Source organism: Eurosta solidaginis, chromosome 2, assembly GCF_040869045.1.
Source record: "Eurosta solidaginis isolate ZX-2024a chromosome 2, ASM4086904v1, whole genome shotgun sequence".
Classification (NCBI taxonomy): Eukaryota; Metazoa; Arthropoda; class Insecta; order Diptera; family Tephritidae; genus Eurosta; species Eurosta solidaginis.
In genome coordinates, this window is record NC_090320.1 from 239,242,285 (window position 1) to 239,261,032 (window position 18,748).

General features: G+C 39.4%; 1 protein-coding gene across 1 annotated transcript; it reads right to left on the minus strand.

Moving 5' to 3' along the window:
* Positions 1 to 57: 57 nt before the first annotated feature.
* On the minus strand, positions 58 to 18,402 carry LOC137242672 (protein C10). Its single transcript, XM_067769931.1, has 2 exons — positions 18,312 to 18,402; positions 58 to 1,046 (listed from the first exon to the last, which is right to left on the minus strand). Exon 2 carries the CDS (start codon positions 787 to 789, stop codon positions 439 to 441), a length of 351 nt encoding a protein of 116 aa, XP_067626032.1. The 5' UTR covers positions 790 to 1,046; positions 18,312 to 18,402; the 3' UTR covers positions 58 to 438.
* Positions 18,403 to 18,748: the final 346 nt, after the last annotated feature.

Consider the following 18,748-nt stretch of genomic DNA (forward strand, 5'->3'; position numbering starts at 1 on the left):
GAATTATCATTGCCAGGTATGTCCTCTCTCTATAGATTTTTAAAACTAGCGTAATAATTATTGTAAAGTATTTTGATTATATTTGCGAATAAAGTTCAATAAATCCGCACATTATTTTATGCGTATTTTTATATTCATAGGTGCATGCATAACTATATATGTACGTTAGCTGAAAAATACATATATGTGAGCTGAAAACCCAAATTAAAATTTGTTATGCTTGTTTTATAAAAATTTTTATAAAAGCCAGTATCTTTTACAAAGTTATAGCAATACTTCAACTACTCTAAATACTTTTCAATTGCTTAATTGTCTCTATTGTTATAAATGCATTCTTGTGCTGGCCAACAATCAAGTTGTCTGCTCCGTATTGATTCGACACATCTTACTGTTAATACATATTTGAATTCAGTCTTTAATTATTGCGCTTCTTGGTAATTATATTAAAATATCATTTGTTGTATTTATAGCTATGGGCGGCAAGTAAATGGCTCGTATCTGACTACGTAACCTTGCTATCTCTACATCTTCACGTTCCATTTCACGTACTAGCTGTGAGAATTGTACAAGTCCTTCTCGATTTCCTGGGAATCCATAAGTTTTGATAACATCTGTTTGTAGCTGCATGACGAGTGGGAAGACATGTTGCATCATGAGTAACATTTCCTTGCCAGCGGATGCCTTCGCTTCCGACAGCTTCTTGGAGTTCTCCGGTTGATTCACTGTGCGTATGATTTCAATGAGAATTTGCTTGGCAGTGTCGTTGCTGAAATTCACTAGGTATGACATATTTTTTGAAATGTTGGTTATTGTTAATGGACAATATTTATGGCTTTAATGAGTTTGCGTGGAAATCTATTTTTGTTATATTTTCGCTTGTTTTTGTGAATAAATGAATTGTTTACAATTTAATGTTGATACATTTTTTCATGAAATGTCTATGCGTGTGAGCAGTGTTACCAGCAGCATGTATGCACGAAACGTTATCCATGATACACACTACACATGCTGTTCGTGGGGTAGCGGTTTCGCAGAGTTGGCTTAAACTGCAATTAAAATGGATTTCATATAAAAGATAAATTATCACCATATATGTAAAACTGCTATATTGCTACAAAAGGCGAGGTGCTTTCGCAAAGATCAGACAGAGTGCAGATATATTGCTGTTTAAACGTTTTTGTTTGGTAAAAGTCTAGTTGAGAGGTGAACTGCTAATACGCTACCAAAAATATCGAGAGAGGTGTCAAAAGACGCGTATTAATCTCGAGAAAAATAATCCGAAGGCGGAAAATTTTATCTCTGTCCGGAGATATTTGCAGTTGAAGTTGGCGATTTTCATGTGGTTGTTGTTGTGTTTATACCCACAAAAAAAACTGTGCCTCACCGTGGCGGTTATTTTTTATAAGCGCGGCCAACGCACAAAGATGTTCTGCGCAAAAATACTGTGGATTCCACCCCGTGGATATTTTTTTCGGTTTTTGTTAATATCTTTTGAATGAGTTAAAATTTTTATTTTTTTATTTTATTATTATTAATACTGATGTCAAGACGCGTCGTTTGACACCTCTCTCGACTATTACCTTTTGTTTTTGTACTCAATAATCGAATGTACCTAAATTTTAATTTTTTCTTGTCACACTTATCACAAAAATTTCATATGCTGTCTTGTTTTGATTTCGAATTCAAAACACATTCCGAGCATTTTCTTTTAGCAATATTACATATATGATTATCACATAAATTATGCCCAAAAGCAGGGGCCGTATTCATTAGCTGTGAGTTTTGAAATGTACATTTTTTTTCGTACAAATAATATGAATGATGATTATCATTTTAAAACTCACAGTTACCCACAGCTGTTTATATACTGTATAATTGGCGAAGTTATTTTTATATATTGACGAATTTACTTGCAAATCCTCTTATTTGCTCTTTTGCTAAGTTCGTATCACTAAACTGTTGAATAAATAACTCCAATATTGAATAATGGAAAAATGGCCTTTATTAAAGTACTTCACAATAACACTTATACACTGCAACTAGCTGGCTTAATAACCAAACTGATAGATTAAATGAAACTGACTTTCAAAATAATACTGATATGGCTCGCTAGATAGCGTCTTAATCGAAACTGCTTGATAGCTCAAATCAAACTGAATTCCAGCGCCTCTACATTTGCTGCCTTTTATACTCTCTGATTTCAACTTTCGCATCTTCTAGGCGCTTCCAGAATCTACTAGTTGCCCTGGAATCGGATATGCCAACATTGGGGCAGTGCACAAACGCTCTTTCAATGTTTGGAAAGCTACTTCTTGCTCCTTCTTCCATTCAAAAGCCTTATTTTTTCTTGTTAGCTTGTGGAGACTATGGACTACGCTGGCAAAATTTGGCACAAATCGGCGGTAATATGTGCACAGCCTAAGAAAACTTCTCAATTCATGCAGATTCTGTGGTCTTGGCCAATCCTTTACTGCCTCTATCTTTTCATTCGCTGTACGGATACCTTCTGTCATTACCTTGTGACCCAAATAATTTACTTCCTTTTTAAACAGCGCACACTTTTTGGGACTTAACTTCAGACCAGCGCCAGCTATTCTCTGGAAAACTTCATCTAAGTTTTTAAGATTTTCATCAAAGTTCTTGCCCAATATGATGATGTCGTCCAGGTACACCAAGAATGTTTTCCTTTCTACACCTGATCCATGAGTCTCTCGAAAGTAGCTGGTGCATTACATAGTCCAAAGGGCATTACTGTAAATTGCCAAAGACCATCCCCGACGTTGAAGGCTGTTTTCTGTTTGTCTTCCTCCTTCACCTCCACTAGCCAGTAGCCGCTTTTCAAGTCAAGTGTGGAAAACCATGTCGTACCAGAGAGCGAGTCCAGAGTGTCGTCAATTCTTGGCAATGGGTAGCTATCCTTTTTCGTAACGTCATTCAATTTCCGGTACTCCACGCAAAACCTTATTTTTCCATCCTTCTTCTTTACAAGTACTACCGGTGAGCTCCAGCGACTAGCTGATGGTTCGATGACGCCGCTGTCATTTCTTGTATAATTTGACTCACAACTTCCCGCTTCGCCAGTGGAACACTACATGGAGCTTGACGGATCGGCCTCGCGTTTCCAGTGTCAATTTGATGTTTCACAACATTGGTGCGGCCTGGTTTGAAACCATCCTGGTCAAATATGTTTGCGTACTTTAAGAGCAGTTGCTTTGCCTTACTCTGATAATCTTCCTCTAGCCCCTCCGTCCATGCCATGATGTCATTTGAAAGATCACTATTACTAGATGAAACGTGTTCCTGGAGCTGTTCACAGTTAATAATTACTTCAGGCTCTTGGCATCTTCCCAAAATAGCTCCTTTGGTCAGTTTGAGTGGTGACTTGAACTCATTGAGTACTCTTACCGGAATACGTCCATCTTGTTTTGTCATAGCCAGGGCTTTTCCTATAAGTATGTTCGGTGCTGATTTGTTTGCTGCTTCGACAACCCACAATTTGTTTGTCCCACAATCTCCATCAACCTTTGCCCAGATGACTGCTTCGGATTTTGGTGGTATTTGCTGACTCTCTTCCACCAGCACTCGTTTACTGCTGTAGCCTCTCTCGTAGCCGAAATTAAGTGGCACATCCATGTTTTTATATCGCTTCGTCTTGCTTTGCATATCGATTTTGATACCTTGGTTGATTAAGTCCACTCCAATTATGAGTAAATCTGATCGAATGATGGAATGGGATGCACCCGTATCTACAGTCAGTAGCTGGCTTAATAACCAAACTGATAGCTTAAATGAAACTAGCTTTCAAAATAATACTGCTATGGCTCGCTAGATAGCGTCTTAATCGAAACTGCTTGAAAGCTCAAATCAAACTGAATTCCAGCGCCTCTACATTTGCTGCCTTTTATACTCTCTGATTTCAACGTTCGCATCTTCTAGGCGCTTCCAGAATCTACTAGTTGCCATCAGCTAACAAACTTCTCAGCTGTAACTACAATTGCACGATTTTATAGCTTCTCTCATTGCATACTTTCAGGAGTATCTCAGATATATGCATGTGTTTGTGCATTGATTCTCCGCTGCTCGCATACGTACATGGTGCATATGTGTAGACGCAATTATTGTTTCGTTTATGTAGATACATAATGATTGATCTATGGATGTGCATGATATCACTGTTTAGCATCGGCTTAGAGATAGCAGCACCCGTTAGTTTTGCTAATATTCGTAAAAATATATATCTACTCTAATTCTACAATCAACAAATTCACGACAGTCACATCAAAACAACCAAAAACAAAACATTGCCATCATAATAAATTAATTTATCCTCCAATAGTAAACCGCTACACATGGTTCTGGCTTTGCACCAAAATAAATGGCTACCTCCCTGATCTCTCCAGTTTTTTCACCTCGCGAAACCTGACATTATCACCGACTAAATCATCGGCGAGCTTATTTACAACATGGACCTCCCAAATGTCGACCATTTTGAACATCCACGTCAATAGCACTACGCTACCGACTGTCTTACACCCCAAAATCTTGGATGTGACGTTCGATCAGGATCTACATTTTAATGAGCATGCAGCCGCAATTGTACCGAAAATCCAGAACCATAATAAAATGCTCAAATCTCTTGCTGGCAGTACTTGGAGAAGAGATATATAAACCCTCATTACCACTTACAAAGCAATTGGCCAGCCGATTGCTTGCTACGCGTCCCCGATATGGTGGCCAAGCCTAAAGACTACTCACTGGAAGACGCTACAGGCCTGCCATAATAATGCCCTCAGAACCGCTACGGGTTTTCTTCTTATGTCCCCAGAACACTATCTACATAATGAGGCGAGAATACTCCCCATTATGGAGAGAAACGAAATGCTAACCAAACAGTTCCTGTTGAATAGCCAGAAACCTGGACATCCCAACGGACATCTGATTGATGAGCCAACACCGCCCAGGGGCTTAAGAAGTCATCTCCGTAAGTATTATGAGGAAATACGGCACCTGAGAACACAGCCGTATGAAGTCAAAAGACACAAGCAGGTCCTCAGTGTACTCCACAAACAGGCGTCGGACCTCTATGCCAGGAATTGCCCGGTGAATCCTGTACTCAAAGAACAATACCCAAAACTTGCAGAAGAGGAACGCACACTCCCTAGGGAAACGCGAGTGACTCTAGCTCAACTTCGATCTGGATACTGTAACACGTTAAACTCTTACCTATCCAGAATCAACCCCGGCACACAAAATTTATGCCCTGCCTCCAATGTGTCTCCATGACACCAACCACCTCGTCAATTGTAATGCGGAATCAACGCCTCTAACGCCTCAGCAGCTGACAGTCAGGCCGCCCTCAAGGCGATCTCAGCGTTTGAAATAAAATCAGCACTGGTCCTTCAGTGCGTTGAAAAGCTAAATTAACTAGGAGCACGCAACGAACTATTATTGGCTTGGGTTCCTGGCCACAGGGGAGTTGAGGGTAACGACCAGGCGGACAGCCGGGTCAGAGAGGCAGCAACGACACGAACTATTGGTTCCGAGCCGTTCCTGCCAGTAGGCCCGCAGGATATTAGGGCATCTATTAGTAGAAGAAAGGGAAGAGAGGGAAGAACACTGGCGCAATATTCCAGGCCTGAGACAATCTAAGTAACTCTTAGGGGTTTACAGCACAACTCGATATAGGGCATTAATAGGCCTCTCAAAAGGTAACGTAAGAATCATAACGGCTATTCTTACAGGACACTGTAGACTGACCAGTCACATGCAAAAGCTGGGTATAATATTGTTACGAATATTAGCAACACTAAGGGGTGCTGCCATCTCTAAGCCGATGCTAAGCAGCGCCTTGCATGCACATCCATGGATCAATCATTATGTATCTACAGCAACGCACAAGCACATGCAGATATCTTATCTGAAATGCTCCTAAAGGTATGCAAATGTGATTGTGGAAGTGTCGCTCACACATACAAGCGCATGGGGTATGAGAGAAGCTATAAAAATTATACATCTGCAGTTGTAGCTGAGAAATGTATAACTAACTAAGTAAAATTCTGGAGGCGCCTAGAAGATGCCACGAGGAAATCACAGAGTATAAAAGCATCAGCGGTAGAGCCGCTCTGGGCAGTTTCAGTTAAGCACGCTATCTATCGGGCAATAGAACAGAGCTATCAGTCAGTTTGGTTATTAAGCCAGCTAGTTGTAAAGTATAAGTGTTATTGTGAAGTACTTTAATAAAGGCCATTTTTCCATTATTCAATATTGGAGTTATTTATTCAACAGTTTAGTGACACGAACTTAGCAAAAGGGCAAATAAGAGGATTTGCAGTAAATTCGTTACAATTGGTGTCAAAAGAGGAATTGTTGAATAAATTCCAGAGGACAACAAGGACATGGCATAGTTCAGTGAATTGAAGATCCAGCAACTGAAGAAGGAGTTGGAGAGCCGTGGATTGAATACAACCGGCATTAAACTCGAACTTCAGGCACGACTACGAGAGGCAATGGAAGCAGAAGGAATTAATGTGGAAGAGTATGTCTTTCATCTTGATGTCGACGATACAACAACAACAATTGAAGAGAAAAACGAAACATCGCAGACAGTTACGAGCACAGACTTGAACATAATATTGGCTGCAATAACTGCTCAAACGTCGACAGTGTCATCTCAACTGGAATCGCAGGAGACACGCATAACATCGAAGATTGAAGCACAAGAAACGCGTATGTCAGAAATGTCGACACAGATTACATCCAAGATGGAAGCACAGGAGGCACGTATTTCAGAAACGTCATCGCAAATGTCATCTCAACTGGAAGAGCAGAAGACATATATGGCATCCCAGCTGGAATCACATGAGACCCGTATTTCACATTACATCAAAGATGGAAACACAACTAAAAGAGCAAGAGGCGCGTATATCATCAAAACTCGAAGCGCGTATGGACGAGAAAATAACGCAGTTTGAAGAAAAATTCGAGGCAGAGGTGGATGCTTTGAGAAGTCGTATACAGGAATTGCAACTTAATCGGCCGGCTGCTTCAGCGAGTAATACGAAGGTAAAAACTCCATCTTTTGACGGTTCTGTTCCTTTCCAGGTCTTCAGGCTACAGTTTGAGAAGACCGCAGCTGTGAACAACTGGAATGCGGAAGATAAAGTTGCAGCTCTATTCGTAGCATTAAAGGGGCCAGCAGCCGAAATTCTACAGACGATTCCCGAAGGAGAGCGGAACAACTATGAAGCATTGATGGCTGCTGTAGAACGACGTTATGGAAGCGAGCATAGAAAACAGATATTCCAAATGGAGTTACTGAACCACTTCCAGAAGCCTGGTGAGACATTGCAAGGGTTGGCGTCGGATGTTGAAAGGCTGGCACATTTAGCGAATGCGGACGCACCCGTGGAATACACTGAAAGGGTAAAGATTCAGAGCTTTATAAACGGCATACGGGACGTCGAAACGAAGCGAGCCACATATGCGAACCCAAAGCAAACATTCGCTGAAACGGTGTCACAAGCGCTGATTCAGGAAACAGCGTCGCTTCTGTGTAAGCCAGTTTTCAAAGCACGCCGCGTGGAAGGAGAAAGGCCAGAGTGGGTAGACGCAATATTGGAGGCGCTGAAAGGATCGAAAAAACGGAGTCAAAAAGTTATCAAATGCTTCAAATGCGGGAAGCCCGGTCACATTGCACGTCATTGCGATCTTGATCCTAGTAGTTCCAACAATGTGGGTGGCCGTAAACGCAAAGCTGGAGGAGATGAGCATGAGCGTGTCAGATGTAAAGAACGAAAACTTGCCCCAGCTATTGAATGTCCTGTGATATCTCTGTCGCAAATTGGAAGGAAATCAGCAGTCTTACCGTCAGAGGGAGTGTCGATGGCAAGGAGCGTGTACTGACTGTAGATACGGGCGCATCTAATTCCTTGATTCGATCTGATTTGGTCTACAGGAGAGTAAAGTCATTACCTGGAGCAAGGTTGCGTACGGTCACTGGCGAGTATAACCAAGTCCGGGGAGAAGTGATCTGTGAAGTCTTAATTGGGAAGGTTTTACACAAATTCGTTGTGGCGGAGATTGTTGATGAAGTTATATTGGGAGTGGATTTCTTGGTTGACCATGACATCAAGATTGATATGCAGCGAAGGGTGATGCGTTATGAGAACCAGGATATACCACTTAACTTCAGTTTGGAGAAAGGGTTCAGCAGTAATGGAGTACTGGTGGAGAAGACTCGACAAAGGCCACGAAAGTCAAAGGTAAAGGTTGATGGATCGAATGGGCCAAATAAAGCGAAATCAAAATGACCTGCGAGAAAAACACTGACATTGACAAAACCAAAGGGACGCACAAAAACGAAGGAAAGAATTTCGCAGAAAGAATGCAAGGGTGGTTTTAAGTCAGGGCACACTACTCTTGTGAAGCGTCGGAACGATACTGATTATGCAAAGCAAATCCGTCAAGATAAAACTCTGCGAAGTAGTTCTTCATTGGCCAAAGAACAGAGTGTAAGGGAACGGCCCAGGGTAATGAGTAGAAAGATGAAACACTGGCACGACAAGAACTTTAATTCGGAAGGTTTTTTGGAGGGAGATTTTGTACTGCTATACAACCCTCACCGGCGGAGAGGTGTTCCATCCAAATATCGGTGCAGCTGGGAAGGCCCGTACAGAGTTGTGAAGAGGATCAGTGATGTCATCTACCGCATACAAACAATTGGGAAACCACGAAGTAGAAGGGTGGTACATTTGGAGACGCCAGCAGCGTTAAGATCGAGAGATTTGTCTGATCGGGACGATAAGACTTAGGTGGAGGGCAGTGTTATGAATATTAGCAACACTAAGGGGTGCTGCCATCTCTAAGCCGATGCTAAGCAGCGCCTTGCATGCACATCCATAGATCAATCATTATGTATCTACATAAACGAATCAATCATTATGTCTACACATATATAGTTACACCTGTAGATGTAGCTGAGAAATTTATAACTAACTAAGTAAAACTCTGGAAGCGCCAAGAAGATGCCACGAGGAAATCACAGAGTATAAAAGCATCAGCGGTAGAGGCGCTATGGGCAGTTTCAGTTAAGCACGCTATCTGTCGAGCAATATAACAGTTTCATTTAAGCTATCAGTCAGTGTGGTTATTAAGCCAGCTAGTTGCAAAGTATAAGTGTTATTGTGAAGTACTTTAATAAAGGCCATTTTTCCATTATTCAATATTGGAGTTATTTATTCAACAGTTTAGTGATACGAACTTAGCAAAAGGGCAAATAAGAGGATTTGCAGTAAATTCTCTGTCGGGCAATAGAACAGTTTCATTTAAGCTATCAGTCAGTTTGGTTATTAAGCCAGCTAGTTGCAAAGTATAAGTGTTATTGTAAAGTACTTTAATAAAGGCCATTTTCCATTATTCAATATTGGAGTTATTTATTCAACAGTTTAGTGATACGAACTTAGCAAAAGGGCAAATAAAAGGATTTGCAGTAAATTCGTTACAATATCGAACAAAACATGGCGATTTTGTGATCCATCAGCGGAGACGGAGGACCATATCATGCTGGGGTGTGGCGCAATCTCAAGACGTAGGGCTAAGTTTATGGGCTCACCATGACCAGAACATTCTCACATCAAATACCTCAAGCCAGGTGAACTGCTAGGGTTCGTCAGAGATGTCGGCTTGGATGAGGTGCTGTAAATTAGCTGAGGGCACAATATACCAATGGTCGCAGTGCGATCCTCAATTAGGTATCTATCTATCTAGTTCAAATTTAAGAATAAATATTTCATTTGGCAGTTGCATCAACTAAAATGTCATTCAACTCACGGAAACTTGTTTGCAACGCATCAACAAAAATATTAGCCGTGTTTTTCCTTAAAAGCGTATACGTTTACGCTTGCGCGTAAAAAAACGCTTATCCTCGCTTAGAAAATGCTTATGAGACCCATCTAGAGGCAGTGGTTAATTAACTAGCTACAGTAAGGGTGTACCTAAAATCAGAGACACAAACCTCTGGTGGCCATAATGTATAACATATAGCTGAATCAGTTGCGATGAATAGTGGAGACGCACCATTTAAGAGGTGATACATAAAATTAGTGTAGAGGTGAAACAAGACACATATTTCAGTTACATCTGAGTATAATGCGTATTGAAGTTTAGTAGTACTAGTTTTATGCGCAGCAATGTCAGAGGTGTATTTAAAGTTTGTCGCTTAGTAGTCCATATAAAGTTTAATCGTAAACGTTTATAGATGTAAAAAAACACAGCTATTTGCCGCCATCTAGTGAGTTTTACAGCTCCGACTCACGCTCAATTCTCACGGGAATGCTCTGGATCATTGAGAGACTTGAGAAGCAGATGTCGTGATATTTTCTCACATGTGAAATGTGATAGGCAGATGTCACCACTGTTTTTCATTTAAAGCTGGAGACATTGGTGCTTTATCGGTAACCGTATCGGTAACCTTTTAACAGCTGATTCGACCAACCTTATGAGAATCAATGCAATCGATTATTGGTGCCGCTAAAGTCGTAACCGTATCGTAGCCAACCAATTGAGTTTTGGTTTACCGTCGTAACAATAAACAGCTGATTACGTTAGGGATACGGATACAGCGATACGACATACGGCACCAATGACTCCAGCTTAACTCATACGGCGAAAGGCTAAGCAGCGACATCTATTTTTGAAAAAGTAGGTTTATTTGAGGCAACGTTGCCAAACTAAAGACAAGTATTTAACAAATTATCTGGCTCACAAATTGGGGTTGGATTTTATATAAGGTGGCACGATTTTCAAACTTTTATTGATTAGTAGGGTAGAGGGGGTCCTAAAAATCTCCAAAATGGAATCCGCAGCTCTAAGAAACTCTTACTTAATGAAATATAAGCTTTTTAATTTCCAAATTTAATAGAATTTCAACTTAAGTCCTGCACTTAAAATTCGGGTCGCACATGTCGATAGCGGTATCAAAAGACGCGTATTTGCGTCAAGATTCAGAATACGAAAGCAGAAACTATATTTTTTATCTCGTTTAAAAGTTATTCGCGGAAAACCCGTCAATACTATTGTCGTTTTTTCGTTGTTGCAATTAAACAAACGAAAACATATGAAGGTGGTGAATAGTGTTGCCAGCTCCGCAACAATATCTTTTTAACTTGGTAGAACATTATAAGGTGGTGGCACGTCGACATAAATGCAAACAAACATACCCTATCCATGTATTTTGATTTTGTAAAACTCTTTGACGGGTTTGTTTGGAGGTGAGTATTTATGTTAGTTTTCTTGTTGCCGGTGTCGGATCTTTTAAGGGTAATTTTTTTTAAAGGTGTTCTACCCAGAATTACTGTGGCGTAGCCGGTGTTGGATCCGCTAAGGGTTATTTTTTTAAAGTGCGGCCGAAGACCGCCTACGCAGAAGGGTGAACTACGTAGAAGGACATCACCGTGGCGGTAGCCACGGTTATACCACACACCTGGACTTGGCATGGCGTAGCCCAGGGTTATTTTTACAAGCGCGGCCAAAGGCCGCCTATGCAGAAAGGTTTTGTACGCAGAATTACTGTGCATGGCCACCAAAAAAGAGCTTTTTCAAATTTTTTGTAAATAAAGACTAGAAAAGTTAAAGATATATATACATCAGATGAAAGGTATTTTTATAGGTTATTTTTCAAATTTTTGAAATCCATCCACTAGTTTCGAAGATATTTTGATTTGAAAAATTCATAATTTTGCCTTTTGACATGGAATTACCGCCTAACCTTTCATTTGCACCAAAAAAGAAATATACCGTTGGAATCAGCATAAAAATATCTATAAAGTCCGATTTTTTATTTTTTTTTTTTTTTGACAAATGTATGTATTCTGCACTTAAGCCCCTTTTTCTAAATTCTTATCATAAAAAATTTTAATATTTACTTACAAATCCTGCGTTTCGGTAAATTAAATACATTAATTTCAAATTATTCAGAGAATTACAAAAACAAAATACATTGATAGTGTATGTTTGTTTGCATTTATGTCGACGTGCCACCACCTTATAATGTTCTACCAAGTTAAAAAGATATTGTTGCGGAGCTGAACCATGGTTCCAAATGCAGGGGCTTATTTTGAATAAGGTGCCACGATTTTCCAACTTTTTTTTCGAGGGGTGGCGGGGGTCCTAAAAATCACAAAATTATCATCCGCAACCATAGTGTACAAGTACAAGTGTGTTGACTTCTTTCTGACAGGCACTCGCTTAAGTGAGCATAACGGGAAAAACTGGGTTGCAATTGTTGTTTCGGTTGAAAACGGTCAATTAGGGTTCTGTGCAGAGACGTAAAAGATTAAAACAGGGTTTATGTAGTCACAAAAGTGTTGCTCCTGTTCCACAGCATTTTAATTTTATATCATGGCGAAAAGTGTTCAGTTCAGAGTTACTGATTTTCATTAGAAGTTTAATTTATTACGGAAGGTTACTGCTTTAAGTGTAAAAAGCAGAGACAACGTAGAGTTTTTAAAATTATTGTGAAAAACTTTTTAATTTGAATTTCTGTACACAAGTTCACTATATTCGTGTAACACAAGAATCTGGAGGTCAATTCCTTAACTATGAAAAACTGAAAAATGTACACTTATTGAAAACTTATTTGCACACACAATTTACCCTTTGAATTTAGTTGTGTTTTTATGCACAAAATTTTGAAACTAAAACGGAAATTTTCATTTGTTAGAAAAAATAAAGAAAAAACGGCCTAATGTCAAGAAACCCTATCGAAATACAACCTGGCTTGTTTGCTTTTAATAAACTACGTTGTATTTTTCTTGTATTTCGTTAGTATTTTTAAATATAGTTCACACACTTACACCAGTACCGAAACCTTATTGGCTCCCTCGACAAAAAATATAAGAGAAAATACAAGAAAAATACATAGAAAATAAAGTAGTGTCATATAGGAGTTTGATTTGTTTGCACTTACAGCACCATTTTATTTGCAGGAGAGTTCACAGCTACAAAAATTAAGGCGGATTTACACAGACGCTTTGGTTGTGTTGCATTCATTAATTCATCTGTCGGGATAAGTATCGAAAAATTTACATAAATACTTTGGATGCGTGCCTACGCTTTGACAACGCCATACGAAAACAAGTAAGGAAGGTTAAGTTCGGGTGTAACCGAACATTACATACTCAGTTGAGAGCTATGGTGACAACATAAGGGAAAATAACCATGTAGGAAAATGAACCGAGGGAAACCCTGGAATGTGTTTGTATGACATGTGTATCAAATGAAAGGCATTAAAGAGTATTTTATGAGGGAGTGTGCCATAGTTCTATAGGTGGACGCCATTTAAGGATATAGCCATAAAGGTGGATCAGGTTGACTCTAGAATGCGTTTGTACGATATGGGTATCAAATGAAAGGTGTTAATGAGTATTTTAAAAGGGAGTAATCCTTAGTTCCATAGGTGGACGCCGTTTCGAGATACCGCCATAAAGGTGGACCAGGGGTGACCCTAGAATTTGTTTGTACAATATGGGTATCAAAAGAAAGGTGTTAACGAGTATTTTAAAAGGGAGTAATCCTTAGTTCCATAGGTGGACGCCGTTTCGAGATATCGCCATAAAGGTGGACCAGGGGTGACCCTAGAATTTGTTTGTACAATATGGGTATCAAAAGAAAGGTGTTAATGAGTATTTTAAAAGCGAGTGATGCTCAGTTCCACAGGTGGACGCCGTTTCGAGATATCGCCATAAAGGTGGACCAGGTGTGACCCTAGAATTTGTTTGTACGATATGGGGTCGCCTTTTCGAGATATCGCCATAAAGGTGGACCAGGGGTGACTCTAGAATGCGTTTGTACGATATGGGTATCAAATGAAAGGTGTTAATGAGTATTTTAAAAGGGAGTAATCCTTAGTTCCACAGGTAGACGCCGTTTCGAGATATCGCCACAAAGGTGGACCAAGTGTGACCCTAGAATGCGTTTGTACAATATGGGTATCAAACGAAAGATGTTAATGAGTATTTTAAAAGGAGTAATCATTAGTTCCATAGGTGGACGCCGTTTCGAGATATCGCCATAATGGTGGACCAGGGGTGACCCTAGAATTTGTTTGTACAATATGGGTATCAAAGGAAAGGTGTTAATGAGTATTTTAAAAGGGAGTGATGCTTAGTTCCAGAGGTGGACACCGTTTCGAGATATCGCCATAAAGGTGGACCAGGTGTGACCCTAGGATTTGTTTGTACGATATGGGTATCAAATTAAAGGTATTAATGAGGGTTTTAAAAGGGAGAGGTGGTAGTTGTATAGGTGGTCGCCTTTTCGAGATATCGCCATAAAGGTGTACCAGGGGTGACTCTAGAATGCGTTTGTACGATATGGGTATCAAATGAAAGGTGTTAATGAGTATTTTAAAAGGGAGTTATCCTTAGTTCCATAGGTGGACGCAGTTTCGAGATATCGCCATAAAGGTGGACCAGGGGTGACCCTTGAATTTGTTTGTACAATATGGATATCAAAAGAAAGGTGTTAATGAGTATTTTAAAAGGGAGTAATCCTTAGTTCCATAGGTGGACGCCGTTTCGAGATATCGCCACAAAGGTGGACCAGGGGTGACCCTAGAATTTGTTTGTACAATATGGGCATCAAACGAATGGTGTTAATGAGTATTTTAAAAGGGAGTGGGCCTTAGTTCTATAGGTGGACGCCGTTTCGAAATATCGCCATAAAGGTGGACCAGGGGTGACTCTAGGATGTGTTTGTACGATATGGGTATCAAATTAAAGGTATTAATGAGGGTTTTAAAAGGGAGTGGTGGTTGTTGTATAGGTGGTCGCCTTTTCGAGATATCGCCATAAAGGTGGACCAGGGGTGACTCTAGAATGCGTTTGTACGATATGGATATCAAATGAAAGGTGTTAAAGAGTATTTTATGAGGGAGTGGGCCATAGTTCTATAGGTGGACGCCATTTAGGGATATAGCCATAAAGGTGGATCAGGGTTGACTGTAGAATGCGTTTGTACGATATGGGTATCAAATGAAAGGTGTTAATGAGTATTTTAAAAGGGAGTAATCCTTAGTTCCATAGGTGGACGCCGTTTCGAGATACCGCCATAAAGGTGGACCAGGGGTGACCCTAGAATTTGTTTGTACAATATGGGTATCAAAAGAAAGGTGTTAATGAGTATTATAAAAGGGAGTAATCCTTAGTTCCATAGGTGGACGCCGTTTCGAGATATCGCCATAAAGGTGGACCAGGGGTGACCCTAGAATTTGTTTGTACAATATGGGTATCAAAAGAAAGGTGTTAATGAGTATTTTAGAAGGGAGTGGGCCTTAGTTCTATAGGTGGACGCCGTTTCGAAATATCGCCATAAAGGTGGACCAGGGTGACTCTAGAATGTGTTTGTACGATATGGGTATCAAATTAAAGGTATTAATGAGAGTTTTAAAAGGGAGTGGTGGTAGTTGTATATGTGAAGGCGTTTTCCAGATCGCGACCAAAATGTGGACCAGGGTGACACAGAACATCATCTGTTGGATACCGCTAATTTATTTATATATGTAATACCTGCCAAGATTTTAAGGGTTTTTTATTTCGCCCTGCGGAACTTTTTCATTTTCTTCTACTTAATATGGTAGGTGTCACAACCATTTTATAAAGTTTTTTCTAAAGTTATATTTCGTGTCAATAAACCAATCCAATTACCTCACCATGTTTCATCCCTTTTTTCGTATTTGGTATAGAATTATGGCATTTTTTTCATTTTTAGTAATTTTCGATATCGAAAAAGTGGGCGTGGTCATTATCGGATTTCGTTCATTTTTCATACCAAAATAAAGTGAGTTCAATTAAGTACGTGAACTAAGTTCATTAAAGATATGTCGACTTTTGCTCAAGTTATCGTGTTAACGGCCATGCCGAAGGACAGACGAACGACTGTGTATAGAAACTGGGCGTGGCATAAACCGATTTCGCCCGTTTTCACAGAAAATAGTTAGCATCATAAAATCTATGCCCCTACCAAATTTCAAAAGGATTGGTTAATTTTTGTTCGACTTATGGCGTTAAAAGTATCTAGACAAATTAAATGAAAAAGGGCGGAGCCACGCCCATTTTGAAGTTTTCTTTTATTTTTGTATTTTGTTGCACCGTGTCATTACTGGAGTTGAATGTTGACATAATTTACTTATATACTGTAAAGATATTAAATTTTTTGTTAAAATTTTACTTTAAAAAAAATTTTTTTTTAGTGGGCGTGGTCCTTCTCCGATTTTGCTAATTTTTATTAGGCGTACATATAGTAATAGGAGTAACGTCCCTGCCAAATTTCATCATGATATCTTCAACGACTGACAAATTACAGCTTGCAAAAATTATCAATTACCTTCTTTTAAAAGTGGGCGGTGCAACGCCCATTGTCCAAAATTTTACAAATATTCCATTCTGCGTCATAAATTCAACTCATCTACCAAGGTTCGTCGCTTTATCTGTCTTTGGTAATGAATTATCGCACTTTTTCGGTTTTACGAAATTTTCGATATCGAAAAAGAGGGCGTGGTTATAGTCCGATATTGTTCATTTTAAATAGTGATCTGAGATGAGTGCTCAGAAATCTACACACCAAATTTCATCAAGTTACCTCAAAATTTACTCAAGTTATCGTGTTAACGGCCATGCGGAAGGACAGACGGACGACTGTGTATAAAAACTGGGCGTGGCATCAACCGATTTCGCCCGTTTTCACAGAAAATAGTTAGCATCATAAAATCTATGCCCCTACCAAATTTCAAAAGGATTGGTTAATTTTTGTTCGACTTATGGCGTTAAAAGTATCCTAGACAAATTAAACGAAAAAGGGCGGAGCCACGCCCATTTTGAAATTTTCTTTTATTTTTGTATTTTGTTGCACCATGTCATTACTGGAGTTGAATGTTGACAAAATTTACTTATACACTGTAAAGATATTAAATTTTTTGTTAAAATTTTACTTTAAAAAAAAATTTTTTTAAAAGTGGGCGTGGTTCTTCTCCGATTTTGCTAATTTTTATTGGGCGTACCAATAGTAATAGGAGTAACGTCCCTGCCAAATTTCATCATGATATCTTCAACGACTGACAAATTACAGCTTGCAAAAATTATAAATTACCTTCTTTTAAAAGTGGGCGGTGCCACGCCCATTGTCCAAAATTTTTCTAATTTTCTATTCTGCGTCATAAATTCAACTCATCTACCAAGTTTCGTCGCTTTATCTGTCTTTGGTAATGAATTATCGCACTTTTTCAGTTTTAGGAAATTTTCGATATCGAAAAAGTGGGCGTGGTTATAGTCCGATATCGTTCATTTTAAATAGCGATCTGAGAAGAGTGCTCAGGAACCTACGTACCAAATTTCATCAAGTTACCTCAAAATTTACGCAAGTTATCGTGTTAACGGACGGACGGACGGACGGACATGGCTCAATCAAATTTTTTTTCGATCCTGATTATTTTGATATATGGAAGTCTATATCTATCTCGATTCCTTTATATATGTACAACCAACCGTTATCCAATCAAACTTAATATACTCTGTGAGCTCTGCTTAACTGAGTATAAACAATGAAATGCCGTACGTTATCCTTGCTTTGAAGCGACCAAAGCGTTTATATAATTTTGCCCTTATGCATTTGTGTAAACAGCCTTAGAAGTGAAATTTTTCCATGTTACATGTGTGGCGCTTTATATTATGACTCCAATTTAAATAAATTTTGCTTTCCGTATGTTTCCGCATTTTTGCATGCTACAAATCTTCTAGTATTCTTATTTCCGCGGAAATATATGCAACTATTTCATCTGTAAATACTACAAAGTTTTATTAAACTATCAAATCCACCTCAGCTTGAAGTACTCTTACGTACCAAAAATGCAACTCTAGACTTGAGATTTGCATCAGGTGAGCGAGGCTGTTTGTAGTTTTGACGTTTATCGCTTAAGCTGGAGACATTGGTGCTTTATCGGTAACCGTATCGGCAACCTGATAACAGCTGATTCGACCAACCTTATGAGAATCAATGCAATCGATTATTGGTGCCGCTAAGGTCGTAACCGTATCGTAGCCAACCAATTGGGTTTTGGTTTACCGTCGTAACGATAAACAGCTGATTACGTTAGGGATACGGATACAGCGATACCACATACGGCACCAATGACTCCGGCTTTAGTTGACACACTTGTATAGGTATACTATGTCCGCAAGTCTAGGAAACTCTTAGTTTATGGAATATAAGCTTTTTAGTTTCCAAATTTAATAAAATTTCAACTTAAGTCCTGCACTTACAATTCGGGTCGCACATGATTCAGAATCCGCAAGCAGAAAATATATTTTTTATCTCGTTTAAAAGTTATTCGCGGAAAACCCGTCGATACTATTGTCGCTTTTTTCGTTGCAATCATGGCGAAACGATACAAGGTGGCCGCATCGAACAACTGATTATAACCTTTTTTTATTTGATTTGATACATCAACTTCCGGCGCAGTACGATTTTGACATTTGTCCATCGAATTTACAAAAACAAAGTACATGGAATTCTTATTTATGTATGTGGGTATGTCACCATGCTGCCACCTTGTATCGTTCCGCCATGGTTGCAATTAAACAAACGAAAACCTATGAAGGCAGTGAATAGTGTTGTCAGCTCCGCAACAATATCTTTTTCTCTTGGTAGAACATTATAAGGTGGTGGCACGTCGACATAAATGCAAACAAACATACAC

Bases quoted from the DNA above. Each gene is read 5' to 3' on its own strand.
- LOC137242672 (XM_067769931.1), bottom strand. From the start codon at position 789: ATGTCATACCTAGTGAATTTCAGCAACGACACTGCCAAGCAAATTCTC.